Raw genomic sequence first — 23,857 nt, forward strand, 5'->3', positions numbered from 1 at the left:
CAGTACACAAGTGTGGATGGCAGCTCAACCCAGTCTGAAAGAAAGTCAGGCTTGCCTGCAAAGAGTTCTCCAATCATTCAAGGAAGATGGATTGTCCTTGCTGGAGAGTCAGTACTCAGAAGAAGCAAAACTTGTACTGCAAGGGACAGGCAAACAGGACAGTATGATGCCTTCCCAGAGCCAAGATATGAGATATCACTCTAAGATTGGATAGGCTCTTTAAGTCAACAGGCAGTGACAATGTTTTGTGGGAAATCTCACAGATAGAGCTTATATGGTTTAGAGCTACACTCAAGTTGATATTGTTAAAGCTATTTTGGTTCTTTTCTGGCTGTTCTATGCAAGTGTGCTTTCAGAAACATTCTGAGAATTCGGTTTGTTTCTTTCCAGTGAGCCTCAAGAAATTATTATTGGTGTTAAGGCAAGTTGATAGTGAAAATTTCCTTGAGTATAGGACTGTGTTGGTAAATATAGCAACCGTGAAAAGCCCCAGTAAGATGAAAATGTTGGCAAAATCATCTAATTTCATCCATACTAGAAAGAAAATAGAAAATGTATTTGGCTTGAGTGTGCGGTTCAATTTCTTGATGATGATCTTGGAAAATTGCTTTGAAATTAATGTGTGAGTTTGCAGTTGTCATTTTAAAATGGTGTTTCATTTTGATTTGAAATTATTTTTATATATATAATAAGATAAAGCCAATGCATGGGAACTGACAGTGTCAAGATTAAGTTATTTGAGGATGTTAGTTTGGAAAATACTTAACCTTGAAGGGTAGAATACCTAATGTGGGTAAGGAAGGACACACATTTTTCAGGTGTTACAACAATGCAGCTTTCTCAGGAAGCTTAATATTAATATCAGCAGCCATGCAACCTCAGTGTTTCTCATCAGGTCTCCCAAACTAAGCAGAATTAGACCCAGTAATTCAATGGGAGGTCCTCTAGGAATCCCAGGCCCTGCATGAAATGGCATTGATTATTCAGTAGGAGGCATTTGCATGTAGGAGGCAAGTTGAATCTGTGCTGAACCAATGCATGATGCCTGAGAGTGCACAGTTATTGGAGGTTCTGTCGTTCAATTAGAACATGAAGTTGGGGTTCTCATCTAATTTGATCATTAAAGAGCCCATTGTAATTTATCTATTTAATGTTAGAGTGTGCTGGCTATTATGTCTGGGGCAAATTTCAGCTTAATGATTATATTTAGCCTAATTCCCCTTGTTGTCACATGACTGGTGCCTGGGCAGTTACGCCTAGTGCTTGGAGCAGGAGTCAGGCCCCCATGGTCAGAGCAGGAGTCATGTCTAGTGGTTAGAACAGGAGAGCTGGAATCAGAGGTCAGGAATGGAGCCAAGGGTTAGAACTGGGTTACCCGGAGGGGGGCCAGGCTGGGTCCAAGGCAGAAGTGAGACTGGGAACAAGGCACAGGAGCTATCGCAGCCATGGGTGAATGCTTTCTTCAGCTGCTGCTACTGTTGGGCTTAAGAGCTGCTCTGCTGACTCTTCCAATCAGTCAGGCAGTCTACTACAGGCCAGCTGTGCTTGATAGGTTCACCAGACACTGGGTGTGCTGCAGGCCCAGATTCCAGACACTTGCAGTTTCAGTGTGGTAAGATATGCTTCACTTCCTGTCCTAAACTGTTGTGTGGGGTTTAGGGTTGCCAGGTGTCTGGTTTGCGACCGGAACACCCTGTCAAAAAGGGACACTGGTGGCTCCAGTCAGCACTGCTGACCGGGCCGTTAAAAGTACTAGGGGTGGGACGTGCCTCTGCCTAGGAGCAGCAGGGACATGTCGCTGCTTGTTGTGAGCCACCTGAGGTGTGCATCGCCCTGAGCCCCTTCCCGCACCCAAACTCCCTCCCTCTTAGTCAACTGGAATTTTTTTACTTACCTGCACCCCACATTACCCCAACATGCTGGATACCAAAACTGTATGTTGAGTACCCTGGCCACTCTCAACCCTTGTTAATCCTGGGTAATTTGGGACATTCAAGAAATTGTGTCAAACAATGTGATTGCTGGAATTTTTATATCGACGTGCAATCTTTAATATCCATAGAAATTACATTAGTGAGAATTGGCTCCCTAATTCTCTTTTATTAAGCTATCAACTAGAGTACGGTATCAAATGCAAAGGCTTCACATTAATGCAACATTGAATTTGCACAGTCAAAAATGGCAAAACATAAGAGTTTTAAGCTTCCAGCGGGAATGTTAACTAGCTTACATTGCACGTTTGGTATGTTTATGGTATACATTTCACAATATAAACAGTAAGGTAGTAAGCGATGCATTTAAACAGAAAAATAATATTAGAAAATGCTACATATGTGTGACTGCACGGCGTTAATGTTGCTTTTGGAACCATTTCTTGGCATGCTCTAATTCCAATTTAAATCTATGGGAATTTTTCCATTCATTTCAATGGGAGTTGGGTTGGCATTTTAATATGCACTAAAATTTACAAAAGATGTGGTATATTAAAAATGGGAAGGCAAAATTTTGAGAGTGAGGAGCCTAGACTTAGGCACTTAAATCCACCTTTAAGCACCTAAATAGCATGATATTCAAAGGTGCTTAAATGGGAGCAGTGGGTGCTACTTACTATAGGCCACCTGTATGCTCAGGTTGGGTTCTGTGCTTGCCGTGACGTCACTAGCCTTCAGAAGAGTAGCTACTGACCTGAAGGGGCCTAAAGAGGGGTGGGATACGGTACAAGGTTTACCCTGAGTCCCACTGACTTCAAAGGGCTTTGAATCAGATCCCTGACATGCAAATCAGCTCTTGCACTGGTTATTGAGAGCAGTCGGCATATTAATTGGACTGAAGCTATTTAATCTTTGTATGTTGTATTTACAGTTTATCTCTAATGGAAATAATCAAACATCTACTAAAGGAGGTATAGACCCTATTTTTATAAACATCGAGGCCTATCCTATGAGAGCTACCCAAGCCAAAAATACATGGGTATAATATTGGCTCTTTAAACCGTACATTTTCTTTCTTAATCTTTAAGAGAAAAATCTTATCTACAAATCATGTCACTCTTTACTTTTTTTTTTAAAAGTAAGGCTCCTTATAATTATAACCTTTACTTTTCAGTCCTTCAAAAATAATATAATTGGCTTATGCCAGGAGTAGGAGCTGGTCCTGACATTTGGGATTATATTTGCAAATCTCACGAGAAAGATCTGCAAAGTGACTTCATTATCTGCCTTCACATCTCTCGTTAAAACACTTTTTTGCTGTGATGGCCGCAAAAAACTCGACAGCGGTTAGGCTTCTGGTGTGCTGAAACCACTGCTAGTCATGCTGACCATGTTTTCTCATTGATCACTGGTACTCTCCTCTCTGCCTGTATCCATCGGAGGTTTTTTATCTTATACTTAGATTGTATGTCCCTTCTGCTTCTTAGCATATGTGCCTCAGGTAGCATGTGACCAGGATTCATCAATGAATTTGGTCTGCTGGTTGGATTGTTAGCTTCCCTGGCCTGGGCTGGGTACTGATGAGGTGTGCAACGTGAATGCTGATCCATGCCCCCAAATATACCTCTTAGGGCAGGGACCATGTTTTGTTCTGTGTGTATACAGCGCCTAGCATAACAGGATCCCAGTCCATGACTAGGGCTCCCAGACACTATGGTAATTAAATAATAAATAAATTAATAATAATAATATGGATTCACCTATACTAGTTTCAACTAGGGCTGTCGATAAACCACAGTTAACTCACGTAATTAACTCAAAAAATTAATCGCGATTAATCACAATTTTAATTGCACTATTAAACAATAGAATACCAATTGAAATTTATTGCATATTTTGGACTTTTTTTACATTTTCATATATAGTATTCTGTGTTGCAATTTAAATCAAAGTGTATATTATTATTTTTGATTACAAAGACTTGCACTGTAAAAATGATAAAAGAAATAGTATTTTTCAGTTCACCTCTTACAAGTACTGTAGTGCAATCTCTTCATTGTGAAAGTGCAACTTACAAATGTAGATTTTTTTTGTTACATAACTGCACTCAAAAACAAAACAATGTAAATCTTCAGAGCCTACAAGTCCACTCAGTCCTACTTCTTGTTCAGCCAATTGCTAAGACATTTGTTTACATTTACAGGAGGTAATGCTGCCTTCTTCTTATTTACAATGTCACCAGAAAGTGAAAACAGGCATTTGTATGGCACTTGTAGCCAGCGTTGCAAGGTATTTATGTGCCAGATATGGTAAACATTTGTTTGCCTCTTCACGCTTTGGCCACCATTCCAGAGGACATGCTTCTATGCTGATGACACTCGTTAAAAAACAAATACGTTAATTAAATTTGTGACTGAACTCCTTGGGGGAGAATTGTATATCCCCTGCTCTATTTTACCCACGCTTTGCGATATATTTCATATTATAGCTGTCTCTGATGATGACCCAGCACATGTTGTTCATTTTAAGAACACTTTCACTGCAGATTTCACAAAACACAAAGACGGTACCAAAGTTAGATTTCTAAAGATAGCTACAGCACTCGACCCAAGTTTTAAGAATCTGAAGTGCCTTCCAAAAACTGAGAGGGACATGGTGTGGAGACTTTCAGAAGTCTTAAAAGAGCAACAATCGATGCGGAGACTACAGAACTCGAAGCAGCAAAAAAGAAAATCAACCTTCTGCTGGTGGCATCTGACTCAGAAAATGAAAACGAACATGCATCCGTCTGTACTGCTTTGGATCGTTATCCAGCAGAACCCATCATCAGCATAGACGCATGTCCCCTGAATGTTGGTTGAAGCATGAAGGGGCATATGAATCTTTAGCACATCTGGCAGGCAAATATCTTGCAATGCCAGCTATAACAGTACTATGAGAATGCCTGTTCTCACTTTCAGGTGACATTGTAAAGAAGAAGCAGGCAGCATTATCTCCTCAAATGTAAACAACTTGTTTGTCTCAGCGATTGGCTGAGCAAGAAGTAGGACTGAGTGGACTTGCAAGCTCTAAAATTGTACATTGTTTTATTTTTGAATGCAGTTTTTTTGGTACATAAATTCTACATTTGTAAGTTCAGCTTTCATGATAGAGAGATTGCACTACAGTATTTATATTAGGTGAATTGAAAAATATTATTTCTTTTGTTTTTTTTTACAGTGCAAATACTTGTAATCAAAAACAAATATAAAGTGAGCACTATACACTTTGTATTCTGTGTTGTAAATGAAATCAATATATTTGAAAATGTAGAAAACATCCATAAATATTTAAATAAATATTATATTATTCTTTAACAGTGCAATTAATCATTTGATTAAATGTGATTAATTTTTTAATTGCATGATTAATCGTGATTAATTTTTTAATCACTTGACAGCCCTAGTTTCAACCATTTTTTTTCTCTTTGGCTGTGAATAATGTATAAATTTCAATGAGCCCTGATTAGGTTTTTAAGATTTTTTGTTTTCTTTATTTTCAACGGTGAGCTTTTGAACGATGTCCTTATCCAACTATCTTTTAAAATTTATTTTAGCTAAAAAGGAAATATTAGCAAGGAACTAGGCTATTGGTTGTGTGACAAATGTGATCTGAGGTTCACTACTATTAAAAACACTGAGCCTTTGATGAGGCTTATGAATAATTAGTAGCATTTAAAAATCAATCTTTTTTTCTCCCTGTGAATTTTGAGTGATAAAACAGAATTTTACCATGTTCTTTTTATCCATGCTTACCTCTGTGTAATGCACACATATACCCATAATCGTTTTTATTTTGAGACCAAATGATTACTATTTCCTAAACTGTTTGTGTTCGACTCCTTTGTTTCAAAGGCAGAGGAGTGAAATCCAGTTCTCAAGTGTAACAGTATTTCTTCTTCTTCGAGTGATGATCCCTATGTGGGTGCACATGCGCCTGAGGCCGAAAGTGTTTGTTAGCAGTGTCCATTGACCCGCACATGTATACCTCGTCCCCTCGTACTCCCAGCAGAGGGCATAATAGGTAGGGTGGGTCTACGCCTCTCCAGTTCCCTCTTTCTGCCTCGTGGCCTGAGTCGGAACCCCTGTTCCTTCTCCCTCTTATTTTTTGTTGAGAGAGTGACTACTCTTCATTCAGCATATATGGTTATAAATCGTTGTAGGTAGATCGATAAGTTAGTGTAGTTCTTTCCCCCTTTGAGGGACAGATCCCTCTCTGTCCACCCAACCCCTCACTCCTAGGATGATGCCCTGCATTTTGGGATTTAAAAGCGGTGTTTCCTGTCCACACTCATTCTCTGTGAGCGACAAGCACCAGAGGCGCCTTTACTACCTCAGTGACTCGTGGCTCGCTGTTCCATCTGCAAGTCCTTCCTGCCCCAAACCCGGGAAGGTCGAGAGCTCCACCTCTATAAGTGACTTGATGGAGGAAGCTATGAGATCGAGGGCACATTCATATCTGGGACTGGTGGAACACCCCGTACAATGACCGTCACCTGTGGTGAGCGCCCCTCTGAGCACCTCCCATGCCCTTGATCTGTTGGTACCAAGGACAAGTCCCAACATTAGAGTAAAAAACATTCTCACAGGCACAAGAGCAGATCCCCGCCACGGACTACTCCTAAGCACAGCGGTTCCTCCCCAAGCTGGGCTAGGTGAGGGTGAGAGGTCAGACTAGCATCCAACCGTCTCCGTGTGAAGGGTAGGCCTGACAGAAATGGGATCTGATAGTACTGACGACAACCATGGTGCCAATGCATCTAGAATGCTCACCGGTGCATGTGACGCATCCCTGCCTCCTGTGCCCCACACCTAAGAGAGCAGAGAGGAGATACTTTGTACCTGCCCAAAGGGTAGATTTTCTTTTTACTCCTCCGCCCCGTCGCTCTCTGGTGGTCCATGCGGCAGCAGAGTGGGTATCCTAGCACTTGCAGAAGTCTACCCCTGCGGACAGGGTGGCAAAGAGGATGGATCTGCTGGGCCAGAAGATATATTCCTTGGCGGGACTACAGGTCCAGATTGCAAACTACCAGGCTCTGCTAGCGAAGTCCTATTTTAATAACTACCACAAGCTAGCAGAGTTTAAGGCCCAGCAACCGCCGGACCAACAGCACTGAGAAAAGAAAAGAAAGAAGAAAAATAATGTTCTTCTCTGATCCGTTTCAGCTGTAACAACCTTGAGTGGTTTCTTGCAATAATAGTTAATACAAAACTTTCAGGTGCTTTTTGAAGTGACTGTGACCCTTTCAGTGATTTTTGCAGAGCCAGGAATAGAATGGTAGGCCACTGGCTCCTTGTCCCCTGTACTAACCACTAATTCACACTGTATTTTATATGTCTCATTTTAATTTAGCTTTTCAGTGTGTGCCATGGGTAAAGGCCTGTCAGTATCAATGGAGGAAGTAGCTAAATCCTTTTCTTTTGCTGGGGAAAGAGGGAAAACAGGCCTCTAGGAGAAAGTTGCTGCACAACCTATGCAGCAGGGAGGGCTGTGCTGGCATGTTGCCAAGAGCCCAAGGGCTGTGTTTAATTTACATTGAAATGTGTGTAGGATTTTAACCAGAGATAAATGCATACTGTTGTTGTTTTTCATTTATAACGTTCTTCGCGCACACAGTGATTTGCAAATCACAAAGGCCAAATGTACTTTGACGGCTGTAGTGGAAGGCAGATCAATGGTGGTGTTTTTCTGACCTCAGCTTCTTGATGTCTTGGTTTCTCTCTCTGAGGGTACCACGTGCCTTAGGTAATATAAGTTTCAGTATTTTAAGGAGTTGCAAAGCTTTGATTTCTATAGAAGCACTGTAAGAAAAAGCTTGTTCACAAATCTAACTACTTCCACAGAGGGTGCGACAAACAGCCTTCTTATATACTCTCTATCTGGAACTCAGTTGTCATTTTACAGAAATTCAGTAAGCGAGTCTTTCATAAAAGATGGTGACAGCGGATTGGAACATTGTATGTCAATATACTTTTCAAGTTCAGCTGTAAAAGGGTCTGGAAATAACTCAGACCTTCCCTCTTCCTCCTCTTTGCCGCCCCTCCCACCCTTCCCCTCCCAAAAAAAATTTCTGAATCACTAATGGTGATCCTTGGCACATCTTGATTTGTTCACAATGGGGATGACTGTCTCACTTGTATTTCTTTTCAAATTGGTTGGCAGCTCACACATGAAGAAGGTCATCCCATGTCCATGAAAAAGCTTGCAGCTGAAAGCACAAATCTCCACTTCTCTCTACTTTTGTGGCAGCTGCAAATAAAGTTCTTTTCTTCAGTGAACATTTTCATAGTTGTAACTACCTTGAACATATTTTATTTGCTAAAGAGTAAAATAGTGTCACCAAATAGTGTCACCAAATCCAGTTTTGAAGAGAATGGAGTCTTTTTTGCATCTCTGGTGATCCTGCATTCACACACATTCTCTACTCTCCTTCCTTATTCATTCTCAATAATAAACAGCTACTACAGGGATAAGTTTAAGATAAGGTTTGGATTATCTAGTAAAATCTTTTCCACCTCCTAATGTCTGTGATGATATTGTATCAACCACTCTGTGATACGCACATTGATTTCATGCCAATATAATGAACAGCAAACATATTTCAGAGTTAACACCTCACTGACATGAAGTTTGATCCTTCTGAATGACTGGAGGCTGTCTAAAAGCTTTCTTAAGATTAGTTTGTCTAGATATGCAGGAAGACGATGATGCATTGGTTCACATTTGAGAAGGTTTCACAACCATAAAGGTTAGGCTTTTCAAAATAAAGTTCTCTTTCTGTTGGAAGCTGGGGTGGGAGGAGGTACCAACAGACTGCAGGAAATGTCGGATGGGTTGTTGGTTATGCACTAGCCCTCTGATCCAAAGCCCAGTGAAATCAGTAGAAAGGCTCCCAATGACTTCATTGGGCTTTGGATCAGGTATTAGGAACTTAGTGGATCCTGTAGATGCTTCGATAGTGATAATAAATGTGGAGGAAATTATTGTGCTTCACTTGGGAGCACTCTTGTGGGGAGTTCCAAAAGACTGTGTCAGCAGAGGATATTGGGAGGTGGTATAGTTAGAGAACATCCAAATGAAAGTAGATAAATTTTTAATCTGTTTATCAAGTTCCTGTTTCATGGCGGGTGAAAAGGCCAGAAATACTGAACAAAGGAACTTAATCTGTAGCTGGAACATTTTAATAAATCAGTGTTTAAATCCATTGGAAAAGACCCATTGGCAATTGCCAACACTTGTTTTGTGATCCTTTCCCTGTAAAATGAAGAAGTGCAAAGTAACCGTTGCCCGCAGTCATAAAGTAAAGTAAGGTCTCAGAAAATATATTTGTCAGCTCAGTACTAGTGGAACTCAGCTTCAAAAACAGCTGTTAATTTCCCAGCACATTCCCCTGCTCTCCTTGGGAAAAAAAAAATCAGTCATTTCAATTTCTGTTTACGTATCTAAAATAATCCCTCTCATCTTTTTGATAAATTAGCATTTCTGTGGCTATTTATTCTTCATCTCTTTGCTTTATCCCTTCCTGGTTGGATTTATTTATTTCCAGAGTGCATTGTTTGTTATGGGCTCTTTTCATTCACAGAATGTCATTTCTCTTCTGGACTTTTAGGTATTTCCATCATTATTCACTACATATTTCATCCGTGTTCCTACAGAAAGTCATTATGTGGCAGGGCCTGTCGACAAAGGATATTTAGAATATACTCTCCCTTTGTTCTAAAGCACTGCATTACTTCCCTGTGTTAGGTGATTAATATTATCTGATCAACAAGGACATGGACCTGATGCTGCTGTAAAAAGACTTGAGTATTTATATTGCTGGAATTCATGCCATTTTCTCCCTCTCTATCTTTTCGTCTGTGCGTTGGACTGAAGTGCATGGGAGCTCTTATCAGATAGGCTGTTCACACCAAAAAAGGTTTTTTTTGTTTTTTGAAAACTTTTAAAGAATAGAAGTAAGTTGGTAGCCTCAGTATACTTCCTAGTGGACAAGTGTTCCTACTTCCAAAGCCTCTACTAATTGACTACTTGGGCCTTATTATTCTCTCCAGTGCTGAGCAGAAATCAGTGGGGAGGGTGCTGGATATGACTTCTGTCAGTGTTTCACGGTAACTGCACCTGTATTTTCCCCTCCATGGTCCTTCAAGGGCACCCACATAGGGGTTTCTGGCTCCCAGCCGCCGCCTGTCCTGGGTGGAGATCCATGTCTCACTCCCTCCTGACTGGGGATTTTAAGGCTGCCCAGCTCTCTGATCTACACTAATATGTCCAGCAAGCCAGTCTGCCTAAAAGGCCAGTGCCTGCGCTTTGCTTTCTCTGAGGGCAATGACCAGTGTATTGCTTACAAGTTACCAGATAGCTCCATCTGAGCAAACACATTTATTCTTAAGGTAAAAGCATTACAGAGAAAACATATAAAAACAATAAAAGAACCTGTACACATGCTAAAAAGCTTACCTGAGGTCACCCCCAACTCCAACATAGGACTCTGGTAGGGGTTAGTCCTTCAAACCCCACAATTGGGTTTTCCCTGTGGTTACAAGTTCATCCAGTCAGGAACTAAAACAAAGGCCCTGAGTCAGTTTAAGCCTGGGCTATTTGTCCAAAAGTCATTTCTTTTTCTGTTGGTCTCTGGGGAATCCAGTTTGAATCAGAATATGTTAGCCTTTCCAGAAGTGGTACCTCTCTGGAGGTGTTATAACATGAGTGATTTGCCTTTGTCATTCCCTGCTGTTTTCACTACCTGAAGGAGCTGTGATAACCCTTGTGGAGTGCATACAATCTCTGGCCCACATTGGTACATAAGCCATTTATACACATGGAGTTTACTCTCCTCCCCCACTCACATTCTCCTCCCCCACTCACATTCTCTCATCAAGGACAATGCCCAGCGAGGCAGGTGAGCAGAGTCACTTCTTAGCTACCATGCTAGTCTCTCCAGAGTGGGGTGAGGCTGGGACCATGAATCTTACCCCTTCCACACAGGCCATTAGAGCTAGAACTGGGGAGCTAAATTTAAACCATTTAAAGAACAATAGATATCTCACGGCAACATGCTGGAATCCTGGCTGAACCAACACCCATCACAAATGGCTGGTTTGGCCTCCAAGGCACAAGTGCAGCCCTGAATTTATAAAGGATCACTTTCATCTGTTTTGATTAGCTTAAAGATTGTGTAAGAATTCAGGCTGCTACGGAAAGTCCTGTGCTGAATGGTGTAATCAAAAATAACCCATTAGTTCTGGCCCATGAGCAGATCTGCCTCCTGAATGAAAAATTGATGCATTTAAATTCTTTATCTAGTACCAAATGCATCTGTGGCTAAATCCAAGTTTCTTGTTACCATCCTGCCCTACAGCTTCTTCACTAATTTCTCTCTATTAACAGCATGACTTACTTTTCTCCAGACTGTCCCTGTTAATATATTTCATCCTTGAGTTCAGCTATATTGGTGTTTCTGCCAGAATGTTAGTATCGGGTTAGGATAACTAAACGGTCTTTGTATACATCCCAAAAGTGGTGGGAAAAATACAGCTGAATGCGTTTATTTTGGTATTATTATTATTTGTGCACTGTTATTGTGTTTGTCACTCTGCAAACACAGTCTGCTCTGAAGTCAATAGGAATGTAAATTCTGAAATTAGGATTGGACCTATGTAAGAAATTGTCTATGCCACAAGGAATTTACAATTTAAGGGCCCTGTGATGCTTTTACTGAAGTCAATGTGGTATTTGCTGTTGATTTCAGTGGGAGAAAAATGGGTCTGTATGTCACTGTAGACTGAATTGAAGGTGGGCGGATGGCTTTTGGGGAAGGGTATGCGTGGCGTGTAGTTATATATATCCTAAAGGCTGGCAGCTCTACATACACACTCAGAGTGGATGGGAAACCTGTTGACATTTTCTGTCCTCAGCAGGTGGAGTGGATGGGCCTTGATTAATAAAGAGTGTGATAGGTTTCTATGGAGGATCCTTTGATTTGCTACCATGGATGTATCAGGCTGTTGATTATCTGGAACATATGCAATGTGTGACAATGTGTTATCACTGTTTGGTTTAATTTGAAAGCAACGTCAGTATTATAATCTTCATCCCCTGTTTGTTTCAATATCTGTAGCGAAGTCTGAGGAGGTCTTTTCAGAGGAGGAACTCTCTCCTTCCCATCAGTTGTGATCATCTGATGCAGTGGTTCTCAACCTGTGGCCTGAGGGCCGCTTGCGACCCAATCAGCACATAGCAGCAGCCCATGTGACATTCTTAGGGCCATACAATCCTATATATATATATATAGTGTGGATGCAGCCCAATAAATCATTGAGTGTTGTGTATGCAGCCCACGATCGTAAATAGGTTGAGAACCACTGATGTGACAGTCCCAGGGTTTAAAGAAGATGGGGTTGTTGCCCAGGGCATTTTTGGTGACGTGTTACTCACTCTGGAACTTGCCCCTCACCACTCCAAATCTGCTAAGCCTCTCTCTTTTCCCAGGTTTTTCTTCGGGTGAGGGTGGAGGTGTCAAACAGGGTTTGAGAACAGATGGCCGAGGATAGATGTCTGTTGTCATTGTGTCCATAGGCATATTTAATGATTTAGTAATTTGTTGCGATGGACACGCTTTATACATCTGCACCGTACTCTCCTTCGAAACACCAGGTGAAGATGCACCTTTTATTATCTCTATTGTTTTTGGTAACCCACAGTACTGTGCTTACTTGTCTTTCCTGCAGGAGTGATCTATACTGCAGATGTCCTTGACCGAGAGACAACCAAATCCTATTGGCTAACAGTGTATGCGACTGATCGTGGTGTTGTCCCACTCTATGCCACCATCGAGGTCTATGTTGAAGTGGAAGATGTGAATGACAATGCCCCTCTGACCTCTCAACCCATTTATTATCCGGCTGTCATGGAAAACTCCCCGAAGGATGTATCTGTCATTCAGATCCAGGCCCAAGATCCCGACTCCAGCAGCAGTGAAAAACTGACATACAGGATTACAAGTGGAAACCCTCAGAACTTCTTCGCTATCAATCCAAAAACAGGTAATGAGATACCACTGCTTTTTGTTGCTTGGTCTATGTGGATTTTGTACAGAGCTGCTTTTCTTTCTCTGTCTCTTGCATTGGACTCTTCTGAAGCTGTTTTTTTGTGTGTGGGGATGTTTTGGGGAAATTGTTGCCTATTTTTTTCCCAACAGTCAAGTTCCAATTTCACAGTTGATTCAATAGCGTGGCAGTAACCATAGCCTTTGTGTAAGGATTGTGATACTGTTGTGTACACCTTTGTGCCTGTAAACATCTGCATTGGCAGATGGTGCAACCCAAACAATATTTTCTTTTTGCCGTTATGGTGATCTTTTTCTTACTCCTCTTTCATAGCTTCTCAGTATTACCCAACAACTTTACCAAAAGGGATGAGGCTTTGCTATACTAAGGGTATTATTACTCATCAACTTTACCCGAAGGGATAGGGTTTTGCTATACTAAGTACACTTAATGCTGCTAGGGAAGATTTACCAGTGGGTTAGAGCTGTTGTAGTTTATGGGACAAATTCCCATCTGTTGTAATTTGGTTGTAGCCCCGTTGAAGTCAACATTTGTCAAACGCAAGTTATTGGACTCAATACAAGAGTTAACTGGATGCAATTTTATGGCATGTATTTGTACAGCAGATCAGACTATATGATCTAATGGTCTCTCGGGCCTTAAATTGAGTCTACACAGATTTATACCAGCTGGGGATCTGAGCATATGGGTGACATGTTACAGATATGATGCTGTCTATCTGGTTATTCTTCTGAGCTGCATTGCAGTCACCTGTTAGCTCACCTGGGCCCCAATTCAGCAGAGCACTTGAGCACGCATACATTGACTTCAGTGGGACTATGCATGTGCTTTAAAGTTTAGCTGAATATGGTGCTATAAATACCACACCTTAGCTGGAAGATCAAGAATTAACACTCGGGAACAGTAAAGAGTGCAATAGGTGGTTGAGCCTGAGACCGCTTACATTATCCCGCATGCATACCTGTATGCTGCTGCAAAATGGCCTCCATGCTGTCTACCATCCATTATCTGCCTTGCAAACCTCCTCGACTTGATGTGGACCTGACAGCATATTCTGTAGCGAAGAAGGTGGTGGGATATTTCATAGCAATAGGCAGAGATTTTTCAAAGCAGTGTGGGCTTTCACCCACCGCCCCCAATTCATTCTAATGAAAGATGCATGGCCAAATGCCTTCTGCACTGCTTTAAATAAACCTCAATTTACATTTTTTAAAAAGACTTACATCTGTGTACGTGTACGCAAGTCAAAGACAAATACAATCAGTTGTGAGTAATAACAGGGGGTAAGTAACTTTGCTACTATGCAGTATTTGGCTAGGCAGCCCAGCTACTATATGTGGTAAAAGAATTGGCGGACTTCTTTTCAGGCATAACCCTGCAGACTGGCCTTAATAAGTGCTCTCGCTGAATCTGCTGCAAATACACAGCCTAAAGCCCAAATCACACACCTTCTCATGATAAGGGATGGAAGAGGAGGGTTGATCCACCGGCCCCACCCCCAAATCCCCATTGTGAAAGAAGCCCCAGATGAGCTGGGTTGTAGTAATGCCTGTGCTTCCCCTGCATTGGCTCCCCAAATCTTTCAGCACAGCCTGTTCAGTGCAACTGCACTGCCTCCGATGTCAAGGTCAGTGGAGCAGGGACCATCTTTTTGTTCTGTGTTCAGACGACACCTAGTATGGTACAGTCCAGGTCCAGCAACAAGACTACAGTAATACAAATAATCATAATAGCTATAAGAGCACCCTCGATCAGGGAACCAGGACGGTTTCCCCTCACAAGGGTGCCTCCGTTCTTTTCAATAGGGAGTTTAATTTGAAGCTTGCTTTGCTTAGTTTTACCAAGTTTACATGGCTGGAACTTAGAGTCTTCAGCCATTCCCCTCCTAAGCTCTGCAAACTCTCTCAGAGCTTCTAGTGCCGATGGCAAGTAAGATTTTTAATATTTAACGTTTATATTTCAGTAGCTCAGGAGGGACCTTATTGTGCTATGGGAATCTTCTGGCCAGTGTATGATTTGTGAAAGATTGTGTACATGTGGGATAAATCCGCTCCCTTTGTGCAGCTTACTTAAAGAGAAATAAAATGGAAAACTCTGAAAACTGGATGGGATGCCTCTCCCCTTCCCCCTCTTCAAGTTCTTCTGTGGATGGATTGGTGGTGTATGTGTACACTGGTTCTGTGGTGCTGAGAAGGGAGGTTTCCAATTTTAAAGCCAGGGATTGGAATCACAGTCTCACAAATTATCAAAGTGCTGTGGGTTTTAACAGCACGGTTCTCGGTGACAGCAATGGGAGGTGGGAGACTCAAAGCTGAGAGAGAAACATACAGTGTTAGCTTTAGAAAGTGGCCTTCAGTGAGCTGCCCAAGATGCTTTTAAACCTCTTTCAAACCACAGTCTTTTCTTACTGATACGATTTTTATAAGAAACAGGTTCTCAGTTATGATGTTTTCTAGTAATTAAGAAATAGATTTATCGTTTTCCAGCATATACGGAAGAGATTTGTCTCAGATTTTTGTGTAGCTTTATGTGCTAGCTGACATTCAGCAAAGCTGTAATTTATGTAGCGCTTTGCAAGGCAGACTTAAATGTTGCAGCATTCTGTACAATAAATAAAGCTTAATATATTTAGTATGAACCCAGATATGTCACAGGTGGCAATGTAGCGATGGCAGTATAGGTGAGTGGTGTTTGGGTGTTTCTGCCTCACAATGAAACTATTCATCTGTGCCACGGGAATTAATTCAGTCCTAAAATTTTAAGTAATGTAAACAGTCGGTCATCTTTCATCTATGACTAGTCTGGCTTTGTGAGTGAAAATTAAAGTAGTGTCCCATTTAGGCCCATGCTGGCATGGACAGTAGTCCACTGCGTATCAAATCATAAATTCAGCAAATCCCTGGCTTTTTGTTTTTGGGTGCAGTTTGTGTGGTATTTCCAAAGAATCACTTCTGGTTGGTCCATTTTATAATGGTGTTTCTATACACTCGTTTCACCAATTCATAAATGACAAGGTTTTCCACCTTCCCTTTCTCCAAAGCTTGCTTTCATCCTCTTCAGTGCTCATTCCAGTTGTATACAGTTCTATAATGTTGATGGGATGGGTTTGCAGTACCTATCCATGTGTTTATATTACACCCTAGTTTATCATATACTTATCACCATAGTGTATCGCCCTCTGGTGAGGGCACGCCGCTGGAGATCTGGGTTTGATTCCTGGCTGGGCCGCAGGCTTTTGGCAAGTGACTTAAGGCAAGATTTTTTTTAAGGGTATTTTGGTGCTGCCTCAGTATGCAGATAGGTGCCTAGAGGGATTTTCTACGTGCCTAGGCTCTTAACTCCTATTGAAATCAATGGGAGTTAGGTGCCCAAGCATTTTTGAAAATCCCATGCCATGTCTATCTGCAGCCTAAGGCACCTCAATACCTTTAAATATTTGGTCCTTAGCTCTTCTGTGCCTTAGCTTCCCATCTGTAAAATGGAAATAATAATAATCCCTTTGTCTCCCACGTCTCTGTACAATATAAGCACATTAGGGCAAGGACTGTCTCTTCCTAAGTATATAGGCAGTGCCCTGCAAAATGGAGCCCTCGTGTTGGCTGTAGGGCTGATGAAGTATAAATAAAATAATATAAATTTAATTCACTTTCAAGTGAGACTTTCAGTCCTCCAATGAGGAAATGTCCATCTGATCAAGAAGCCCAGTCTGAAGACTCCATCCAGATGGTTCTAGCGACATAGGAAGGTTTTCTGCTTTTTGGGGAGTGGCCCATGAGACACCACCCATTCTCTCCTCTTCTAGATTCTGCTCTGATGGGGGAGGATAAAGAGGCAATTTTGACCATGAAAAGCCACTTCTCCCAGGTCCCTGCTCCATAGGGTTGCCAGGTGTCCGGTTTTTGACCCAAAAGCCCAGTCGAAAAGGGACCCTGGCGGCTCCGGTCAGCACCACTGCCAGGCTGTTAAAAGTCCCATTGGCGGGGCTGAACGGCTTCCTACCCGGCTCTGTGTGGCTCCCGTAAGTGGCGACATGTCCCTTGGTTCCTAGGAGGAGGGACAGCCAGGTGGAGGGTGCGCGCTGCCCCCACCCCATGCACTGGCTTTGCCACTTATATTGGCTGGGAACCATGGCCAGTTGGAGCTGCAGGGGCAGCGCCTGCAGGCAGCGTGCACAGTTCAGAGTTACCTGGCCTCCCCTGTGCCAAGAAGCCAAGGGACATGCCATCTGCTTCCGGGAGCCCCCTGAGGTAAGCACCATCTACAGCCTGCACCCCACACCTCCTCCCATACCCCTGTTCCAGCTCAGAGCCTCCTCCTAAACTCAAACTCACTCCTGGAGCTCACACCCTCTCCCACTCCCGGCCCCAGCCCTGAGCCTGCATCCTGCACCTCTTCCCACACCCCAACCCCCTGCTCTGGCCTGGAGCCTCTTCCCACACTCAGACTCCCTCCCAGAGCCTGCACCCCACACCCCTCCTGCACCTCTGTCCCAGCTCTGAACCCCCTCCCACACCTAAACTCCCTGCCATACACCCCCACATTCCTAGCTCCCCGCCCCTGCCCAGAACCTCCTCTTGCACCCTGAATCCCTCATTTCTGGCCCTACCCTGGAACTCGCAGCCCTAGCTCAGAACCAATACCCCCTCCGACATCCCAGCCCCCTGCCTCAGCCTGGAGCCCCCTCCCACACTCTGAACTCCTCAGCTCCATGCCCCCAGCCTGGAGTCTCCTCCTGCACCCCAAAACCCTCATCCTTGGCCCCCCCCAGACCCCACACCCAACCGCCTGCCACAGCCCGGAGTCCCCTCCCACACCCTGAACCCCTCCTTTCTGGCCCCACCCCAGAGCCCGCACCCCCAGCCGGAGCCCTTACTTCCTCCGCACCTAGCCCCCTGCCCCAGCCCGGGGTAAACAAGCAAGTGAGTGAGGATGAGGGAGAGTGAGCAAGGAGGGTGGTGGTGGAGTGAGCGGGGGGCGGGGCCTTAGGGCAGGGGTGTTCAGTTTTGTGCTATTAGAAAGTTGGCAACCCTACTGTTCCGGGGTATGTGTTTTTGTGTGTGTGTCACAGCTGGCTCCAGTACCCCTTGTTTCTACACCTGAGAGGAGAAAGACAAGAAGAAACTGTCAGAACATCCTACTATCATCCCTGAGCTCTCTAGCACAGCAGACATCATGGGACAAATGCTTCCTCACATGTAGGTTCCTCCTTTCATGTCCTAGATTTTGTTATAATGTATAGCTAAGTGGCATCCAGTGGGCAGAATGGTACTTTCTGTGATGAGCTGATATGCATAAGTACAGGCACCAAGCAGATAATGTAGTACATGAGTAGTTATGAAACCATAAATCATCTGTGCTCTCTTTCAGGGAGCTATTAAAGATTGCCTTTTCCTGTAGAACAATGAATAGTGTTCGCTTAATTTAGCAAGTCCAATAGGACATCTCTGACTTTCCCTGATTTATTGTGCAAGGGGTGTTTAAATTCAATATTGTCATTAAATTCAATTTTTGTGTGGATAGAAGTGCACTTCAAATAGGAAAGGGCAAATGGTTGCTGCAGTATGGTTATAGTCACAGTAAGGAAATGTGTGTTGACACTTGTTTGTTTGGTAGACACCTACTGTACTTAAAATGGCTACTTAAGTGTTTCCATTGTTAGTTCTGCTCAGCAAGGGTGATTGCATATGTATGATGAAGATGATGTAGGGTAAAATTTTCAAAAGCACTGTAGCACTTAACTCCCATTGATTCCAATTTCAATTAGGCACCTAGGCACTTTTGAAAATCTAATTTGGGGGCTATCTGCATCTTTCGGCACCTAAATATCTTTTAAAATCTGGCCCTTAGTCTTATTTTCAGGAGTGATTTAGGGCCAGACTTACATAGGTATTTATGCCCCTAAAGATGCAGATAGGACTATTAGTAACCTAAATTGATATGTTTTACTAAGTTCAGTGGTAAATCTGGCCCTTAAGCATTAATGTTCCTAACTGCCTAAGTAACTTTTAAAAAATGGCTTCTAAGTCACTTAAGCACTTTTTAAAATTTTACCCATAGTGTCGTCCTTTTTCATGGCTAGTCTCAACACACCCACATGCAGGTTTCCCTTCTTGGCTTGACTTCCATGCAGAGGGGAGGGCTCCATCTTACTCTGACACTGAACACAGGGCAGCTAAATAAACTGCATGAACTGATGGGATGTGTGTGTATGTATTTGAATGTGCCTATATATATAGATCTAAAAATTACAGGGTGGAAAAGATGAAAACGGAGAAGAATCCTAGTGTTGCATGAATTCTCAAGTTAGCTGAATTCTAACCACTACTAGAAGTGCTGTGTTGGAAGAAAACTGCTGGAAATTCTATGGCCATGCTAAACAGTTAGCACTGAAGCTAGTATCAATTATCTGGGAGAGGATTGTGGAAGAAGATAAAAAAGACAGACGATGGAGTTATAAAAAATGATTGATTAGGGCCATATATTCTTATTTTTATTTCATGTATGCAGGTTTTAATTTCACAGTGCAGCATAGCAGTAATTTACTGCACTGATTTATTACTTTTTAGTGCTCTCAAGGAAATGATGAATTTTAATTCAAACCATTACTTTTTTGGGGAGAGGATACTTTGGACAAACCCAATAGGCTTCTGTTCAGTCTAATGCAGATTATATTAAGACATATTTTAACTAACATGATTGCAGGCAAATTTGGCTGTCATTCACACCAGTGTAAATCCAAATTAACTATTGATTTTAATGGAGTCACTCTAAATTTATAATGATGTGTCTGTGAGTTAAATTTGGCCCTAGGTTGCCTGGTATGTTACCAGTACAGTTTACTGTTTTCCGTTTGATTTAACGATGCCTGACCAACAACACTCCCAAACTAATGCGTGCTTACATTGTAACACTGGATTCATTAATAAAATTGGAAATGATACATGTAACCCAGTGCTTTTTTTACAGTAATGCTTCTTGGGTGTGGCAGTACCTGGCTGTTCAAATACCACAGACAGATTTCGAGAGAGGCTTGGTTAATTCTATGACTATGCAAGCTAGTGTAGGGTTAATGAAGGCCGTAATCTAATTGCTGGGATCAAGATAAAATGCCTCTGACCCACCTTGAAGAGTTTTGGGCAATTTTTAAGGCGTATTATGAGACTAAATTGTTCTTTGCCATCATCTGAAGCAGTAGGTATATGGCCTAGCTTAGCCAGAAGCAGAAAATCTGATATGCTGTGCTATATCAAAACAGGCCTTACAAATGGTCCCTATTTCCGCACCCCCACCCTTTCCTCTACACCCCCACTTTTTCTAAATTCTTGCAATCTAAATTTCCCCTCCAGTTTCAGCTGGATACAATATTCTTCCCATATCCTGTACTCCTGTGGAGTATAGCTAGATGCTGTTCAACAATTGCCTCATTTCAGCCCAGAAGAAGTGGCATTTCCGTGGTGAGTCATTCCAATATACTAGTCAGTGAAGCTCTCTTGGGATCCTTTAGTAAATTGTGGTTTTATTTGCTTGCCCCTTAAAGACCTAGCCCTGTGGTGGCTTTTCCATGATTGAGTGTAGAGCCTCCCAGGGCTTGTCAACACTGCTTCAGTCTGCAGCTGGTGGGAATCATTTGAGAGTGATGCAGAACTGCCCTGGGGAGTAGGCCTAATCCTGTACGGTACTGAGAGCTCTCTGGGAGTTGCGGACCCTCAGCTCCAACCAGGAAGCATTCAGAAATTTGGAGGGTCAAACCCAAGTTGGCCTGGGTAGGACCAGAGGACTGCATTGTGGTAACATACTGTACATGGTTGATGCAATTCAGTTTATAAATCCCCAATCTATGGAGTAGTTACAAGCAATGCAAGATCGTAAGAAATGTTTACATGAAGCTGTTTTTACAGAGACCTACTTTTTTTTTCTTTCTTTTTTTTAATGGACACCAGATCAATAATACCTAATAGATGTTTTAAATTACTTGGGTGCTTTTGTTGCTCTAGATTGTTTGAAAGCTATTTCATATGCCTATCATTTCTGCAAGAATAAGCAACTTGTATTGTCTCTTTGTGACTTGAAAACATTCACGAGTGCCTTCATAAGTCCCATCTGAAAGTAGGGGTGACATTCTGCATTCTATTAAAGTTTCAAGTAAGCCTCTTCTGGACTGGTGTTTTATAAGCCTCATGAATAAAGGTCTTGCTATTCTTATGGCGTATTCCTTTGGGTTGTGACTAGTAGCAACTCTAACCCCATCTTCTCCAAGAGGGGAAAAAAAAGTCTGTGTAGCTTTTTGAGTGCTACATTCAGAATGGGAAACTGAGGCATAGAACGATGAAGTGACTTGCCCAAGGTCACCCAAGAAGTCTGTAGTAGAGTAGGGAATTGAACCCAGGTCTCTGGCTAGTGCCCAAAGCAGAGGTCCTTCCTCTTCCAGTCAGAGACTACTTGTGTAACTGGTCATCAACATGACTAAGGGCTGCACAGTCTAGTCCAAAGTACGTGTTTGCATAGAACAGTTAGATATTTTTGTGCAGTATAACCTCCTTAGATCAGTATTATTTGTTTTAGTACCTGCTAGGGACACTGTACAAGCACACTAGGCACAGGCCCTGCCTCAGGGCAGATACCTACAAACATAGCAAATGGAAAAGACATACAGCATCAGTCCAACTCCATGCCAATGCAGGTTATTCCCTATAGTATGTCTCCAGTTAAGTCCTCCATGCCAGTCCAGGTTTTGGTTTTGAGCTAGCTGCATAACTTCCCCGTTTCCCTGTTTTTAGAAACGGGAATGGTATTTACCTACCTCACGTGACTGTGGTCAGACTTAGTGCCCATGAAATGCTCTGAAGGTGAAAAGTTCTGTCTAAATGACAGCTATTTAAAAAATATGTGGCCATTTGCTGAGGCAGCAAGATGCATCTCCAGCCTCCCTAGAGTGAATGAGAGTGTGGTCTAGTGGCTAGGACACTGGAGCGGGAGCTATGAGCCTTGGGGGTCTGTTCCCAGCTTTACTTCCCACTCACTGTATGATTCTAAGTCAAATACTGCACTCCTCTGTCTCCCTTTTTACCTTTTGTCTGTCTATTGACTGAAATCTATTGACTCAGCTCCTAGTCTGTGTGTGTAACACCAAGCACAATGCTGCCCTGGTCTCAGGTGGTGCTAATGTAACGCTGCTTTTAATACAATAATAAATAAAACATTTCCGTCTCCTCTGATTAGAGTAGTTTTATGCTGATTGAGTTTTGTTTTGTTAAACATCAAAGGCAGTTCAGCTTGCTGGAAGTTCCTGAGAGCAGGAGCCTCTCTTTTTTAAATTTTACCAACAGCTCTGCTGTTACTCAGTGTAATTGCCAGCTCCATTTTTCTGTAATCAGCACATTTTAACTGGCTTACAGAACATTTTACATTCATTTAAGCCTCAGTGATGCCACTTTCTTTCCTGTTGGGTAGTAGCACACTCCGTGAGCATCCTGATTGCTTTCATTGGACCGTTGTGCCATCCTTCATTAATTGTACCATCAGCTTCTAAGGAGAATATTGCTTCAGTGGGGAACTCTGCTTAAAAAGCCTGGTATGATATAGCCCAATAGGCTGATATTGTTCACAGAGGAAGTTGCTGTTCAGCAGGAATGAGGTTGGCAGAATCAGACTTTAGGGCCAGATCTCTTAGAGTCAGTGGGCGTGTTTCCGTTTACTTCAGCTGGGCTTTGGATCAGTCCCTTTCAAAAAGGAAGAGTAGTGAATCAAATTCTGGGATCCCTCTCCCTCCCGAATACTTCCATGCAGTTAAATAATTTCCTTCCTGCCCATACAGAACTGGGATCTTAGAGCAGTTTGTTATGTGAAATTTTGGCAGTAGTTCCATACTATTCTAAATTATTGTAGATTACATCAATTCTCTTCAAAAGGTTAGCAAAAGCTAGAATCTCTCTCCTTTTCAACTCCATGCTGGTTATCTGCTTAGTTCTAAAATGCTATCTTGTCTTTCAGTATCATTTCTTTATTCGTAACATTTCAAGACACTATGATTAGTCAAAACTGGTCAAGCAACCACTTTGATATACTGCACACCCAGTCATTCACCTACCACTGATATTCAAGGTTAGTTATTAGGGCTGTTATACACTTACACAATAATATTCATTGAATTGTTATCAGAGACAGAGACATAACTGAGATCATTGGATAAAAGATACTATATACTATAATGGCAAAATTTTATTACTGAGGCACAGGCAGGCTAAACATTTGCCAGTATAATTTTTTCTGAAAGATCTCTATCAATAAGGTAGTTTTCACTTCATGTCCTAAACTATTATAAATAATAGCAGGGAAACAAAACCAAAACCAAAAAACACCTCACAAGAATGATGCACTTGTCTGTGATGCAAGCCTGCAACTCAGAATAGAAATCAGCAGGTGGGAAGATAGATTTTGAGAATTATAGGCATATAGATAATATAGAAACCATGTGAGCAGCTGTGTTCTCGCAGAGATAAGGGGTCCCGGAGGACTAAGGACACAGCTCTGAGTCTTCCAATGCTGGACCAGCCAGAGTTAGTGGGGTTTTTTAATTGCTACCACTTTCCAGTCAGTCACTTAATTTGCACTTAGCTTGTCCCTTCACTGATCAATAAACAGTACAAGATCATTACAAAAACAGTCCCAGACAAACATTAGGAATAACATTTTGTGCTTTCTCTCATTTGCCATAAAAATTTCTCTTATGTCCTCTTAGAATGGGCACTTCCTTCTACAGTGACATAGTGTGTATCTGTAACTGAGGACAAAATTAGTCCTGATACCTTTTTCTTACGTCCA

The 23,857-nt window shown here is 42.2% G+C and overlaps 1 protein-coding gene across 5 annotated transcripts in view; it reads left to right on the forward strand.

Moving 5' to 3' along the window:
* Positions 1 to 23,857, forward strand: part of FAT3 (FAT atypical cadherin 3) — a 559,302-nt gene that overhangs the window by 238,073 nt on the left and 297,372 nt on the right. For all 5 annotated transcript variants that reach the window (XM_073336876.2, XM_073336917.2, XM_073336926.2 and 2 more), the window contains exon 3: positions 12,698 to 13,012. In XM_073336876.2, coding sequence (XP_073192977.2) covers positions 12,698 to 13,012 — 315 coding nt within the window. The remainder of the gene's footprint in view (positions 1 to 12,697; positions 13,013 to 23,857) is intronic.

The sequence above is a fragment of the Lepidochelys kempii genome, chromosome 1 (assembly GCF_965140285.1).
Source record: "Lepidochelys kempii isolate rLepKem1 chromosome 1, rLepKem1.hap1, whole genome shotgun sequence".
NCBI lineage: Eukaryota > Metazoa > Chordata > Testudines > Cheloniidae > Lepidochelys > Lepidochelys kempii.